The sequence below is a fragment of the Nilaparvata lugens genome, chromosome 11 (genome assembly GCF_014356525.2).
Source record: "Nilaparvata lugens isolate BPH chromosome 11, ASM1435652v1, whole genome shotgun sequence".
Taxonomy (NCBI): Eukaryota; Metazoa; Arthropoda; class Insecta; order Hemiptera; family Delphacidae; genus Nilaparvata; species Nilaparvata lugens.
Window position 1 is genome coordinate 5,450,599 of NC_052514.1, and position 17,102 is coordinate 5,467,700.

The 17,102-nt window shown below is 33.9% G+C and overlaps 1 protein-coding gene across 2 annotated transcripts; it reads left to right on the forward strand.

Moving 5' to 3' along the window:
- Positions 1-7,846: 7,846 nt before the first annotated feature.
- Positions 7,847-15,143, forward strand: LOC111045206 (glycine-rich cell wall structural protein-like). Of its 2 annotated transcripts, none has more exons than XM_039437465.1 (4): positions 7,847-8,024; positions 11,412-12,276; positions 12,926-13,322; positions 14,954-15,143. In XM_039437465.1, exons 1-3 carry the CDS (start codon positions 8,010-8,012, stop codon positions 13,312-13,314), a joined length of 1,269 nt encoding a protein of 422 aa, XP_039293399.1. In that variant the 5' UTR covers positions 7,847-8,009; the 3' UTR covers positions 13,315-13,322; positions 14,954-15,143. The 2 variants fall into 2 exon arrangements, with proteins under 2 accessions (XP_039293399.1, XP_039293400.1); XM_039437466.1 differs by having other exon boundaries at positions 7,924-8,024; positions 11,418-12,276.
- Positions 15,144-17,102: the final 1,959 nt, after the last annotated feature.

Below are 17,102 nucleotides of genomic sequence, written 5' to 3' on the forward strand. Positions count from 1 at the left end.
AATTTCTTAGTTTTTTTTCATCCAATATGAATAATTACCACAATATCAACTTCTCAACTACACAAAAAGTATATTATAAGAGTAGTTCAAAGTTACATAATTTAACAATACTATCTTTGCATAAAGTTAATTCTAATTTTTCCACTCTTACAAAATAATATGAATCAGGAAGAAACTAAGAATACTTTGTCTCCTCAAAACTATTCAGATAACATTAGGAAGTCCATAATATGGTTATGTCGTTTAGATTTTCAGTTTCACAAAAATTGCAGTCCGAAAATATGAATAATGTTCAATCATCATAGTTCTGTATTCAAAATACACGATCAAATTTACGTGTTTTTTCAATAACCCAACATCACAATGGTCGAACAAATTGATTCATATATAGATTAAATCAATACTAACAATTCAATTCATTGTTTCTCATCCTTTTCAATATTTTTTCATGGAACTATTCTATTCTTTGAAACTGATATAGACTATTCCAAATAAGTTCCTCTTCTCAAAATGGGCGTGCCAGGCGATAGCAGACAACCAATCATAGAAGAACCAATCAGAGCCAAGTATTCCATCACGTCATAATGTTCAGGCAGCCTTTCTCTGAACAATGATTTCAGTGTCCATTTTAAGTTCAGATTCGAATTTTCAAATATTTTAATATCAAATGGAAGTTTCCATAGTAGGATAAAAAAACTGTCAATATTCATCTAGTATTATTAATAGGGAATAAATTATTATTATTGAACCAATGCTGACAGTAAGTCAATCTTACTACTGAGATATCTATTAAATCTAAATTTACCAAATTTTTTACAGTTTCAAGTGAGTCTTGAAGTCACACTGAACAAATTTTCGACGAACATGTTTGTTGGAAAAGTTTGAGCAAATCTTATTATGTTTGACAAACGATGTTTGCCCGTGGCCAGTGTGAACGCGTCAGCAAACAAAATATTTGTAAGTGGGAGGAACAGGTTTTATGTTTTACAGCTGTCAATAATTCTGAGAATTTTTGGGAAGACAGTAATTCTTTGTTTGACAAACAATGATTATCCAAACTTTTTAAAATGTTTGTCCCTAAGCTCCTCAACAAACATGTTTGTCGAACATTTGTTCAGTAAGGACACGGCTTTACAAGACTACTGAACGATATTCAACTCAAAAGGATCCATAAGAAATATTTCTCAATTTGACCATAAATACAAAACTATTAATAATCCGGTACACTCAATTACATAGTCTATAAAACAAGACCAAGGTGACGAACATAAACTAGAACACTATTATCTAATAACTTACAGAAACTACTCTTAGGAATTTCTCCAAGTTGAATTACTAAAGTAGGGTTTTCTTCTAGCAAATACAGTACATTATATTTATCACCAAAAAATGATGCAGATGTTCAAGGATTGTTACACATCATTAAATCTTGTGAAGGGACACCAGAGAATATTGATGTCTTCCCATTATAATTATGTAATAATAAGCAAGTTTATAGTCCAGCTTTGAAAGATCCATCTTTTTGTGATGCTGAGCTGCCAGTTCTCCACTAAAAGATACCGTCAATGCATAGCTTGCAGCAGTATTATGTCATTTTTTGTTGGAATTGATAGATTTCCTTGAAATTCAGTATATTTTAGTGAATACACTATAAATTTAGCGAATATAAATACACCATAAATGAATCATGGAGCTGCAGAAATTGAAAGTTATGTTGCAGTATGGGTTGGAAATCAATCATTGAGAGAATTATGCGTTTGAATTATTATCCCCTAGAGTCACTATCAATCACTATCCTTGAGTATTGCTGAGATGATAATACAATAAAATTTCAAGAACCATAGAAAACTACACCAAGAGAGGATCTGCAGAAGAGGGGAATGAAATAGTATATTTCGCACCTAGAGCAGAGAATGAGATTTTTCCAGCTCGAAATTGGTTTTCAAGTCCGAGGCCGTAGGCCGAGGACTAGAAAAGATTGAGAGCTGGAAAAACATTTTTGCCCGTGGTGCGAACGCTATTTTTCGCCACACACAAAAATAAACAATATTTATATATATATGCGAATAGTTGTTTACTAAGCACTTCCGAAAGCAGAAGTGGAAGGTGATAGTTCTAGCAAATCTGAGGTAATCTGAATATCAGGAAATTGACCAAGTATTTTTATTTTTTAACACAAATGATGAGAAGTTTTTTGATTACCTTTCTAGTTCCATGTTAGCAGCTGGAAAGGGTACTCTTTCCGGCCTAGGCTGGAAACCTGTTCTGACGTCAGACGAGAGTCGTCTGCAAACAATGACTTTCAGATCTACGTAGGGACTGGAAAACAGCTGCTTTCTGTGCAGTGTGGCGAAAAAAAAATTTTTTAAATGTCATCTTGAGATAAATAGAACAGAGTGAAAATAGAAAAAAAGATCACGGAGAAATGACTTTTCATTAAAATAAAATTATATAAAATTCAATCGTTATGAGAAGAATCAATAACTCTGTCTTTTTTTCTTCAGGGCTATTCTTAAATATAAATGAAAATTAGAAATGTAAATACTGTTCTAAAATAGTTCCATCACGACATGTTTCGGCTATAAATATCATGACATATCAAGTGGCTGGAAAATAAAATCACTTCCCAATCACTTGATAATGGCATTATATATAGCCGAAACATTTTGTGATTGAACTATTTTAAATGTAAACTTCGATTTATAACTTCATCTATTCTAGTAGCTCTGTGAACAGTAGACCTCACTCAGTATTCTCATCCACAAGTACATGATTGAAACTATAGACCTTATGGGAATACAGCAATAGACTGGCTTCCCTACACATCTGTGTAATCACTTGTCAGCTGATTTATGATGAATAATTCTATAGTCTGATTTTTACTCCAATATTGGCGTTTATGGAGGAGGCTCCTTTTTCCTTTTATATTATCCTTGAAATGCAAATTTCAAAAAACCTTGTATATACGTCGACGGGCAATTAAAAAAGGAACATACCTGTCAAATTTCATGAAAATCTATTACCGCGTTTCGCCGTAAATGCGCAACATATAAACATACAAAACTTTTAACATTAAGAGAAATGCCAAACCGTCGACTTGAATCTTAGACCTCACTTCGCTCGGCCAATCAATAACCCTTTATATCATTTCTAAGATTTTTTCACTTTCCTTGCCCTATTACCATAGGTAAGGAAAGTATTGCTTTCCGAAATAAATTAAGATACCCCAATTTCTAAATTTCTATACGTTTCAAGATCCCGTGAGTCCGAAGTGGTTTTTGGGTATTGGTCTGTATGTGTGTGTGTGTGTGTGTGTGTGTGTGTGTGTGTGTGTGTGTGTATGAGTGTATGTGCGTCTGTGTACACGATATCTCATCTCCCAATTAACGGAATGACTTGAAATTTGGAACTTAAGGTCCTTTCACTATAAGAATCCGACACGAACAATTTCAATCAAATGCAATTCAAGATGGCGGATAAAATGGCGAAAATGTTGTCAAAAACAGGGTTTTTCGTGATTTTCTCGGAAACGGCTCCAACGATTTTGATCAAATTCATACCGTAAATAGCCATCGATAAGCTCTATCAACTGCCACAAGTCCCATATCTGTAAAAATTTCAGAAGCTCCGCCTCATCTATGCAAAGTTTGATTTTAGAATCCCAATTATCAGGCTTCCGATACATTTTAAACAAAAAAAAAAAATGTAGAAAGGATTGAGCATGAAAATGTGTACAATTAATGTTCAGTTACATTTTCATCTAAAATTAAAAATAAGCTGGAAATTTGAGAAAATGTGATTATTCAATTGCAAACTGTTGGCAACTGTTGATTCTATTAAATGATTCACTATGAAGAGATAGCAGACCTCGTATGTCTCCAGCGTTATTATCATGTCACCAGCTGCCTCAGATCTTTGTTCATAAGTAGACTTGAGATGCGCGTGAACACTAGCGTCAGGTGATCAATTTTCAAAACGGCAAGGAAAGTTGTGTGAGTGCGCCACACCAGATTTTTACTCTAATATTGGCGTATGAAGGAGGCTCCTTTTTCCGTTTATATTATCCTTGAAATGGAAAATTTCAAAAAACCTTGTATATACGTCGTCGCACAATTAAAAAGGAACATACCTGTCAAATTTCATGAAAATCTATTACCGCGTTTCGCCGTAAATGCGCAACAGATAAACATACAAACCTTTAAACATTGAGAGAAATGCCAAACCGTCGACTTGAATCTTAGACCTCACTTCGGTCAATCAATAACCCTTTATATCATTTCTAAGATTTTTTAAAATTAATTCGTTGCTGCTTTGTTACTGTTTAGTATAAAAAGAGAGCAGCTATTGGTGGAAGCATGACTGACTAGCAAAAAGAAGGTACCAGGTTCAATTCCCGGGCTGGTAAACAATTTATGGATACTACCCCTCATCGAAATTTCTTCCAGTTGCTCACCCTGTGGACAATATGAATGATATATATTCATATAGTATTTACTAACTATTACTCACTTTAACTGGTTTCATTGAACTTCAATTATAGAAAAAAAATTTAGAAGTCTTCAGGTTGGTTTACAAAATGCAACTTTTGAATTTGTTTGTTGATAATATAATTGAATAATCCTTTATTACTTTTGTGGAATCTCCAATCAAGCCTTTCTCTTAGCAAGCGGAAATAAATTGATTTATACTAATCAAAGCGAACAACTTCCTAACACTCTTTCTCAATTCTCAAACACAGTTTCTCATAACACATTGTTTCTATCACAAAAACAATATCTCTCACATAACACTTTGTGATTAGTCGATGAGTGCTTCACGAAAAAAAACGGCACATTATTATCTCATAAGCTAACCGGAATATGATATGATGACATTATAATAAGCTGCTCTGTTCTGTTCTAATTCGAGACAAGGTGCAAGCATCCATGCGGAAAGTAGCAAAAGTGATAAAAAAGTTGATTTAGGATGAGCCAGCTTCTTGCAAGTAGTCTGCAAGAGGATAAAGGGGTTATGATTCATAGGAGGGGAAGTCTCGGAAGACCGGTGAAAGTAAAACAGCTGATTGCTTACTTCTTCTTTCTCTTCTTCTTCTTCTTCGTCTTCTTCTTCTTCTTCTTCTTCTTCTTCTTCTTCTCTTCTTCTTCTTCTTATTCTCCATCCTCTTCTTGTTCTTTTCTTCTTCTTCGTCGTCGTCTTCTTCTTCTTGTTCTTCTTCTTCTTCTTCTTCTTCTTCTTCTTCTTCTTCTTCTCTTCTTCTTCTTCTTCTTTCTTCTTCTTCTTCTTCTTCTTCTTCTCTCTTCTTCTTCTTCTCTTCTTCTTCTTCTTCTCTCTTCTTCTTCTTCTTCTTCTTCTTCTTTCTTCTTCTTCTTCTTCTTCTTCTTCTTCTTCTTCTTTCTTCTTCTTCTTCTTCTTCTTCTTCTTCTTCTTCTTCTTCTTCTTCTTCTTCTTCTTCTTCTTCTTATTCTCCATCCTCTTCTTGTTCTTTTCTTCTTCTTCTTCTTCTTCTTCTTCTTCTTCTTCTTCTCTCTCTTCTTCTTCTTCTTCTTCTTCTTCTTCTTCTCTTCTTCTTCTTATCCTCCTCCATAATTTCCTTCTCATTGTCTTTTCATCTCCATTATTATCTTATTCTTCTTCTTCTATCACATTTCCATCTTCCTCATTCCTCATCCTCATACCTTGATCATCCTTCTCTTTTACATTTCCTCATTCCTATTTCTACCTCATTCTCATTCATATTTTCCTCATAATATCTTCTTTATCCTTCTCCATTACATTCCCATCTTCCTCATTCCTTAACCTCATATCTTCTTCAAACTTTTTTATTGAATTTCCATCATCCTCATTCCTTATCTTTTATATCTTCTCCATCCTTGTCTATTACATTTCTATCTCCCACATTCCACATCCTCATATCTTCCTTATTATCCTCTTTATCCCCCTTTATTACATTCCATTTCCCTCATTTTTCATCATCATATCTTCCTCATATCTCCTTCATCCTTCTCTATTACATTTCCATTTCCCTCATTCAATATCTTCATATCTTCCTCACATCTTCTTCGTCCTCTCTTATTACATTTCCATCTTGCCTCATCCCTTTACTATCTCTTTCTTAATTTTGCATCTCATTTTATTGCTATTCTTCTAACCAGCTGTTTTCTTCTCATTCTAGTTCTCCATATTTCTGTTTCGATTTTCCTGTATCATATTGGAGAGAATATATGATATATCATATTCATCTTGTTTATCATAGAAGATTACTAGTACGTTTTTATGCTTTTCTATGAACACTACTACTTTCGATTATCCATGTCATTTTCAAATATCCATTTTCAAAAATGTTGAAAATAAGTAATTTCTTATAATGATGAAGATTCAAATTGCACTATTGGAATACTTTATTAGAGATTAAAGTATGGAATGAAATGAAATAAAAAAATGAAAAAATTCTCTATTATGCGGAGTTAGGACTTAACCTGTATATTCATATTCATAGAATTATCTTATTTATCTTATCCATATTCATCTCATATTCTACATTCCCATTTTCATGATCATAATAATATCTGATCATACTCTACATTTTCATCTGCTTTGCTTTTTTCCTGTGATTTTATTCATTTATTTATTTTACATTTAAGAATACACACATCAAATACATGATTAGAAAAGGATGAACAGGCCTAGCCCAAAACTGTTCCATTTCCGGATTTTGATAGTAAGCTGGGTTTACACAAAAGTTATTGACAAAATGTTAATAACTCAATTCTAATAGACTCTATCAGATTGATATAATGTTCATCAGGTGTATGATAAGATATGTTCAATCTAATAGAATCTATAAGGATTTGAGTTATTAACATTTTGTTATTAACTTTGGTGTAAACCCAGCTTACAAGTAAGCCAATGTCTAAAAGGTGGGTTATGTTGCTTCACTTTGAATCAAATTCCGAGTCCAGAAAAACAAATCAAAATTTAGAATTCAATTAGATTGGAAACCGAAAATAATAAAAATATTGCACCAAACTGTAATTCAAAACTTTAAAACATTGAATTATTTCGAAATTTTAAAACAAGAAAACAAAACTAAACTCACTCCAAAAATCACAGCTGATAAATTATACTGAATTTTATTTTCATTTTTATTTTTCTCCTTTGTTAGCTCATTCTTCTTCTATATTGAGGTCCACGTTATAATGACAATATTTGATTAACTTTGGTTTTGCTATCCTTGTCTATCATTCGACAAAGCCGGTGGTACTATCCTTTTCTAGGTCCACAACGATGCCAATTATGTTTTTGACAGTGTAGAAATATAAATAATTTATTCAGAAAATCGGCATCGCTATTTTTCTATCTTTATCCACTGACATTATAACGTGGACCTAACTATAGTAGTTATTTATCCTCTTCTTGTTTCCATTTATATTCTTTCTTTGTTACATATTTTCCAATATCTTTGCTTCGAATTCATACATATTCTTATTACCTATTTTCCCATATCTTTGCTTCAAATAAATGCATCTTCTTCTCGCCTATTATTTCAATTCTCCTTCATCTCCTGATTTCCACTTTCCTTCTCTTCGAAGATTCTACCACTCTTTATTCTCTCTCTCAATCTCTCACACACCCTCTCTCATTCTCTCTCACGTTCTCTCTTCTTCTCACTGTGTCTGAATCACTTTTTCTCACACTGAACTCTCAATCTCTCACACACCCTCTCTCATTCTCGCTCACCATCTCTCTCTTCTCCTCACTGTGTCTAAAACACTCTTTCTCACACTGAACTGTCTCTCTCTCACTCTAGATATCTTGAAGCGTCTCGTCCCCCAGAAATGCATCGGGAATATTATGATGGTGAATGAATGACCAATCCGGGGCGGTGTTTGGGATTCATATAAATATTGGCGGCATTGCTTACCAAGTCACAGTTCATCTGCTTCTCTCAGCAGTTCAGTGTAGTGTTCTTCAACATTCAAGTTTGATAAGTTTCAACAAGAACTTTTAGCATGATTCGTATAAAGGTGAGTTGGAAATTCTTGCACAGTTTTCACTAGTTATCCTCAGTTTGTTCATTCAAGTTTTCTTGAAAATGACCTGTGTTTTCCCAATAGTATTTGTGAGTTGTAGATAATACAGATTATAGATTACAGTTGTAGATTATGAGTTTTTACAAGTTTGTGTTTCTTCAATGATTCCAAATTTTTCTTAAATAACTCAATATTATTTTTTCCTAATAGTATTTGTGAGCTGTAGATAATACAGATTATAGATTACAGTTGTAGATTATGAGTGTTTACAAGTTTGTGTTTCTTTAATGGTTCCAAATTTTCTTGAATAACTCAATATTATTTTTTCCTAATAGTATTTTTGAGTTGTAGATATTACAGATTATAGATTACAGTTGTAGATTATGAGTGTTTACAAGTCTGTGTTTCTCCAATGATTCCAAATTTTTCTTAAATAACTCAATATTATTTTTTCCTAATAGTATTTTTGAGTTGTAGATAATACAGATTATAGATTACAGTTGTAGATTATGAGTGTTTACAAGTTTGTGTTTCTTTAATGATTCCAATTTTTTCTCAAATAACTCAATATTATTTGGTACAAGTAGTGATAATTGAGTGGAATATTCCTAATCAATTTATTAATTCAAGCCATCTAAATTCAAAATTTATAGCTTTCATGTTTATTTTGGACAAGAATTTTGTGAAAATTGTACACGTGAAATTCTAACCTCATCTTGGACTGTGTCTTGGAAGGAAAATAGCACAAGGACTACCTTATTACTTTATCAAATCTGAATATATCAAATATATCCAAACTATTTAAATATATCAATATCTACCTGAATATACCAAAATAAGAATTTGAATAAAAAATTTATCTACCAATGTTATTACATTAGTCTCATTTGTATTGCAAATAAATGAAATAAATAAATACATACATTTTCTAACGTTTTCTTCTGAAACACTCACATACTTATTCTTTAGAATACCTTGTTCGTTCCAACAAAGCTTCAAGATCTGAAATTTCCCCGCTAGAATCATCTTTCAAGTATGGATTAATTTTATATCTCATTCTCATCACATTTTTTAAGTTCATCATAATAGTGTTTGTAAGTTGGTGATCTCAAATTTTCCAATACTTTCTCCTAAGACACTCACATACTTATTATATAAAATAAGTTCGTTTCAACAGAGCTTCAAGATCTGAATTCCCCTGCTAGTATCATCTTTCAAGTATGGATTAATTTTATATCTCATTCTCATCACATTTTTCAAGTTTATCATAATAGTATTTGTAAGTTGGTGATATCAAATTCTCCAATATTTTCTTCTAAGACACTCACATACTTATTGTATAAAATACCTTGTTCGTTGCAACAGAGCCGCAAGATCTGAATTTCCCTTGCTAGTATCATCTTTCAAAAATGGATTAATTCAATATATCATTTCCATTGAATTTTTAAAGTATCATCTTTCAAAAATGGATTAATTCAATATCTCATTTCCATTGAATTTTTAAAGTATCATCTTTCAAAAATGGATTAATCCAATATCTCATTTCCATTACATTTTTTAAGTTAATGTATTATTCTATCATGAATGAACGAATGATTGTGATACCAGAGCCTTAAATTATAGTTTTTTTTGTCAATGACAATTTCCGAATTCATTTGATCTCTCATTTTCATCTCATTTGAAGAGTTCAGAAATTCTTGATTAAAGTGTTCATCCCATTGAGTGAGAAACTCCGTGAATTTTCCAAACATGCCTGAATAGGGCTATTATTATCCATTCTCAATATTGAGATTCCATCAATTTCTTCAAATTTTCATTGGATATCAATTCATGGAATCTGATTCGATTAAACTGTAGCATGGCTTAATAAACAATATTTCTTTATTCCGTGACTGTTGTGTGAATTCCAAGTATAGCTTACTGATTCAATTATATTATTTCTTCAATATCACAACAAAACTTTTCCAGAACTTTACTATACTCCTTGAATTCTGTCAGAGCTTCTCTCTCACTCTTCACTCAAGTGGTAGAGTGGACAATATTGTCCAAACTTCTCCACGTCAACATAAATAAAAAAGTCATTCTATTCTATTCTATTCTTCGATACCAGTCAGTTATCAATACTATTTTTCGATTGAAAATTCTCTATTTGTTATTATTAGATGTCAATTTGGAAATCTATTTCAAGGAAACTGCCTATCCACTCAGAGAAATAATCTCGAAGAGATTTTTCATGATAAAGTTTCTTCCTTAAATGTCAGAATAGAGCTTTTTCCCAGTATAACACTCATTGAATCTCACAAAGCTCCTCTTCGACTCTTTGGCACCAGTCAGTTATATCAATATTCAATTAGAAATCCGTTCATGAAAGAGATTGTTCATGAAAAAGCTTCTTTAATTTGCTGCAACGCAACTAGATTATTGGATGAAGAAGAAAGGGTAATAACTTCTTATTGTAATTTGATGAGAGATTAAGAGCGCACTTAGTACAGTAACTTCGCGCACAGTGATTTTGTAATCTTCAATAGGATATAATAAAGTGAGTGTAACAAATGCACTGAGATTGCAAAATCAATAATTTATATAATGTCATTAGAGGGATTATATTTTTCCTAAGAGACGTCACCAACAACCCTGCATTTAGAGTTATTCTTAATTCATCTCCAGATAATATATTCATGATTCATCACAGTCATGTGATTTCAATGTTATGAGATGTCACTGTGGTAGGATTCTCTGTAGAGGTATCTCTCAATTTAAATTCCAATGAATCAATAAGCAAACATATTTAACCTATTTCGGACTATGTGGACTAAATATCAGACTAAATTATCTAAATTTGGGAGAGGAATAGCACAAGGTCACCTTATTTTTCCTCTTCCTATCATTTTTGATGATGTACTTGTATAAATCAATAGAGAATTGTCGAACAAAACATCCTGAAAACCAATCACAGGCAATCTTACTAGAGAAGTGATAAAATCCAATATTGTTATGAGAAATGTTTCGAAATATTTGCAGAATGGAACTAGACAAACATGAACATAACACTATCTTATAATATATCTCTTTTCTGTATAGGGCTACTTGTGATATAAATAGAAAGAAAAATATAAATCTCAGTACCCTTTTTGAATTATTTTATCACTTTCTCAAGAATCTCCCGGCAGTATTTATTCATTTACTTCATATCACTAGAAAATGGCATCAATGTTTAAACATGTTGTGATAAAATAATTCAGAAAGGGTAATGAGATTTATATTTTTCTGTCTATTCATAACACTATCTTGTATATAACATAGGAGATTGAGATATCTAAGAATTAGTGTGTTCACGATATTTTACAAAACATATAAAATGAAATCTTCTTTCCTTTTCAGTTACAGATTTTCGCAGTAGCTCTTCTCGCTCTCTCTGTTTTGGCAGAGGAGAAGAAAGCCGAGAAGAGAGGAGTTCTGAGCGGACTCCATGGAGCTAACAGCATTGGAGGAGGAAGTTACGGAGGAGGAGGATTTGGCGGAGGTTACTCCGGGGGTCACGGAGGAGGTTACAGTCTGGGAGGAGGAGTGAGCAGTTTCGGAGGAGGTCATGGATTCTCAGGAGGTTTGGGAGGAGGATTGGGAGGTATCGCTTATAGCGGACATGGAGGAGGAGGTTCAGGATTTGGAGGAGGTTCAGGATTCGGAGGAGGACTCGGAGGTGGTCTAGGAGGAGGACTAGGAGGAGGACTAGGAGGAGGATTAGGAGGAGGCTTAGGAGGCGGTGCCATCACCGTGAACACAGTCTCCCAACCAGTACCAGTTCCAGTTCCCCAACCAGTCCCCGTCACAGTTACCCGCACAGTTCCCGTGCCACAACCCTACCCAGTACCCGTATCTGTTCCGAGACCAGTAGCCGTTCCAGTTCCTCAGCCATACCCGGTCACTGTTAACCGTCCATACCCAGTTCCCGTTGAACGTCCCTACCCCGTCAGAGTTCCCCACCCAGTACCCGTTCCAGTTCCTCACCCTGTTCCAGTGTCAGTTCCCCAGCCGTACCCAGTAACCGTTAACCGACCAGTTCCCGTATCAGTTCCTCAGCCGATTGTGGTTCCTCAACCAGTTCCAGTGGTGGTGTCTTCGGGAGGCGCTGGAGGTGCTGGAGGTTTCTCAAGTGGATTTGGAGGCGGACTTGGAGGCGGACTAGGAGGTGGACTTGGAGGCGGACTTGGGGGTGGTCACGGACTTGGAAGCGGACTTGGATCTGGTGAGTGGGTTCTCACTTCAAAACATGTTGAACGATCAAAATATGGTAGAATCACGTTTGATGCAATAATAAATAAATAATAAACTTTATCAGTGACTTTCATTGGTAACAATGTAAGATTTATGCAATAAGAGCATAATACAAACTGTCTTGGGTCTTTGAAATTATAAACTTTATCAGTTACTTTCATTGATAACAATGTAAGATTCATGCGAGATATAAAACTAAAAACTCTCTTAATAATACTTTCTTGGGATTATTAGTATTTCAACACTCACTATTTTCAAACATATTTGTAAAAATTGGAACCCTATTGATGAATAGAATGAATATTGGTAAATTAGAGATCTGACTGTTTTGAAGCTCTCCATTAAAATAGGGCTCACCTCACAGGGCTCGTCAGAAGTTTGAGTCCTGACAAAACAAAAAGTTCATTTTCCATCACTTCACACTGTTTTGTGGAAATACTCCAGAGTTATTCAATAAATTATTAATGGACGTTGTTCTGTTGTGAATATCTTCATCCAGTCTGAATTTTTGTCAGACTGATGTATGATGATTCAATTCTGTGTTGATTCTTCTCAATGTATTCATTTAAAAATCTGAAACAACCGAAAAATTATACGAAAATTTTATTGTTCACGCATAGGTCTGCTCTCTGGCGGACACGGTGGAAGCTACAGCAGTGGAGCTCTCCTCTCCGGATATGGAGGTGGTTATGGAGGATACTCAGGTGCTCTATCCGGTGGACACGGAGGATACTCGGGTGGTCTCTCAAGTGGACTCGGAGGATACTCAGGTGCTCTATCCGGTGGACACGGAGGATACTCAGGTGGCCTATCCAGTGGACATGGAGGGTACGTAAGCAGCAGTCTGGGATCCTATGGATCAGGATCCTATGGATCAGGATCTTATGGAGGATCCAAGGGCTACTCAAGTGGAGGTCACGGAGGAGCGACTTCCTACTCGTCGACTACCTTTGGGCATGGTGGTAGCAGCGGAAGTGGATACGCTTCCGGTTTCAAGGGATATCACTAAGTTCCACTGTGAGTATGTTTATACATTTATCTAGTACATACAGAGTGTACCACGAAAGGTGTGGAAGCCGAAGACCATAGATTCTACATGAAATTTGCAACGACAAAAAATGTCTAGTGAAAGTCTCTTATAAGATTATTATCTGGACATCGAGCTTCCCTCGCTATTTATAAACTATTAATAAACAGAACACAATTCTTCAGAATGATTGGGGAAGGACTAACAGGCACAGCCCAAAACTGTTTCTTCCCCGAGTTTTGATTTAAACAATATAAATAGTCCAGAAAGTAGATTATGTTCCATACACTTGAATTCAGGTTCAATTTCCAGTCCAAACATTTGAAAACAAAACAGTTAGATCAGATTATTCACAAACCAAATTGAATAACAAAATAACACTCACTAATCACTTGAAATTTACTGTCAAATGATGATTAACTTTGGAAATTATGATATACTCTAGTTTAGAATGGTTTTCATGTCATGTCAACAAATCAGATCATTTTGATCAAGTCGATTGAAATTTCTAGATGATATTTCTCGCTGATTGATTACACAGCTGGAAATAATTCTGTTCCTCTCCCACACACGCATCTTCTGTTTCGATCGACGACGAAATTATAATCTGCTTTTCCAAGAATGAATAATAATTATTATCCTTTCCATGTCTTTGAGTTTTCCCAGGGATGAGACCTAGTACAATCAAATTTTTTTATCATAAACCTACTATGTTCCAAATTTCGTGGAAATCGTTAGAGCCGTTTTTGAGATCCGTTGGACATGAATAACCAGTTAATATTTTTTTTATAAATAACCAGATAAAAAAATATATATGTATACAGAAATCGCTCGCTTAATATAATAGGATAAAAATTATTGTTCTCTTGTTTGACGTTCTTGAAATTTTTATGAGCGTTCTCACTGTCTTAAATTTGGCTTTGAACTCCACGAATGTATGGTCTTCAGCTGTTACACCTGTACATACTGTCATTCGGTATACCCAATCATAACTTATCAAGCTAGACCCCACACATCACTATAAGATAAGTTACATGTTCTGTACAGTAAAGTATCACGAGATTCCTCGAGTATCTGGGACTATGGCCACTCATCCCAGCCGAGCAAGTATCAATACTCCTGTCAGAAATCGGAAGATTCTCACTCTACAGGAGACTGATACTGATATGTGGAGATCCAGATTTATTCATCACTCATTGAGATGATGAAAAAAAGTAAATTCGTAAGGCTTTTGATGGTGGGGAGTCCCTTGCGGGAAGGTTCCACCGCCTGAATATATAATTTAAGCCGTCAATGGGCCTTGCAACTGTCATACTTCAGCCGGGACTGACAGTTAACGTGCCCATCCGATAACACGGAATTGAGATGATATCATTCATTATATTACACATGTAACATTATCAAAATTTGGGACTGTTGTTCCTACCCAATCATATTTATATGACTTGTAATATTGTATCCACGAATAATAAATAAATAAATAATAAATAAATATTAGAATCATTTTCTCCTTCAATAAGTTCAATTGGAATTATTAGAAATTGTTATTACAAAAACTTGCTTGTACAATTGGAATTATCAGTTTACAAAAATGAAACCCATCATTTTCCTGTTTTTTCAGACTTGGATGAGACTGGAAGACCTCGCAAAGCATCTCAGCACTCGCATCAATCATCACCATGATACTCATCATTACCATTACATTATCATCATACCATTAAGTCACGTTTGATCGATTCAAGTCAAATTTGTAAACTTTATAATCTAGTTTGTATGTTTTTTATATGGAATAAACTATTTTTCACAAAATATTTCATTATTATTGCGTTTTTCATATTATAGAGCCGATCTGGCCATCATGATATAATTATCCCAACTTGGTCAATGAACTAGTGGTTTTGACAATATTAAGCCGCTTTCATACAATAAATTTTTCATAATCATATGGAGTTCAAAAATCATTTTCTTAGTCTATATTATGTAAATTCAACTATAATTTTGCTGCATTGTAAGTTATTGTATATAAGTGTGAAAGCCAGTATATATTGTAATCTACATGAATAAAGTAATAAATCAATCAATCAATAATAAGTTATAATTGTTCGCAGTTGAACAACGTCAAGTTGCTACAGTCATTACAATCATTACAGTCATAACATTATATCAATCAATGAATTTACTTTCAACTATCAGAAAAGGAGGAGAAGAAATAGAAGATTGAAGCTAAAGAAATAGAAGACGTTTGAAGCTTAGAAATTATTGACCGAAAGAAGTGAGGTCTATGTTTCAACTCGGATTTTCTTTCGTCTGTATGTATGTATGCATGTAACGCATTTACAGCCGAACGGGTTGATAGAATTCTATGAGAATTGGCAGGAATATTCTTTTCCTACACTTACCTTAAAAAGTGGCCATTGCTGCACTGATTACAGAACGCAAAGAATCACTTTTCCGCTCTAGTGCGGGAAAAATTTTTCTGCACTCCAGATTTGCAACATGGCAACGCAAAATACTTAGTAGGTTATATGGAGCAACAGTGCAGCAAAATCAAAATGAAGTTGGTAACAGTGACTGCTGTGGCTGCTATAGTGAGCAGAGGTGCAACGAAGCACAACGCGCAAATTATTAGTATTAATTATTATAACCAAGGACAACATTTTTATTCAATTTGACAATAAATTAAGGTTTTTATCAATAATAAAATTACACACATATACATTTGATGGATTTCAGGTAATTTTACCCATAATTAACCACTTCTCATATTCAATGGTAACTGTAGGAAAAACTTAATGTGAAATACGTGCGCAAAGTTCCTCTGCTGCACTCAAGAAACCATTCTGCCCTCGCCTACGGCTCGGGCGTAAACGTTTCTTTCGGTGCAGCAAACAGTCACTTTGCGCACTAGTTGCACAAAAAACTATTTTTCAACTGCGCGTCGATATATATAAACAAGGTTTTTTGAAATTTTGCATTTTAAGGATAATATGAAAAGAAAAGGAACTCCTCCATACTCTGATATCACTTTGATAGGATCAATCAGGCTATAGAATTATTCATAATCAATCAGCTGCAAGTGGATTATTCATTGCATGCATTGCATGCATTACACAAATGTCTGGCCGTGTCTATTTCTATAAGATAGGATTTCAATATTTTTTTATGATGCGTGCCCATCAGTATCAATATTCTCACATTTGAAAAACACATGCAATAGGTGATTGAAAATAAAATAAAAAATGATTAAATGAACTGAATAATGCTGAAGAAATTATAATATTCTTGATTGCAAAAAAATTAATTTTAAAATAGTTGAGAAATATTTTTATCACATTGGAAGATTATCACGAAACTGTATAAATCGTGAATCATCACCATGTTTAACATAATTGAGTTTATTAACATAAGTGAGTTTTTGATCTTGAATGAAACAAATAACAGTTTTTTAAAGTAAATTATGATTCAACTGAATCAACTAGAACAGGTGACATCAGATACTTGTGGATGATAATACTGCGTGAGGTCCACTGTTCACAGAACTACTAGTATCAATCAAAGAATTTACTTTCTACTATCAGAAAAGAAGAAGAAGAAGAAGAAGAAGAAGAAGAAGAAGAAGAAGAAGAAGAAGAAGAAGAAGAAGAAGAAGAAGAAGAAGAAGAAGAAGAAGAAGAAGAAGAAGAAGAAGAAGAAGAAGAAAAAGAAGACGTTCGAAGCTTAGATAATGAATTATCATGTTGGAATATGAAAGGAAAAGTGGTTACTTGAAT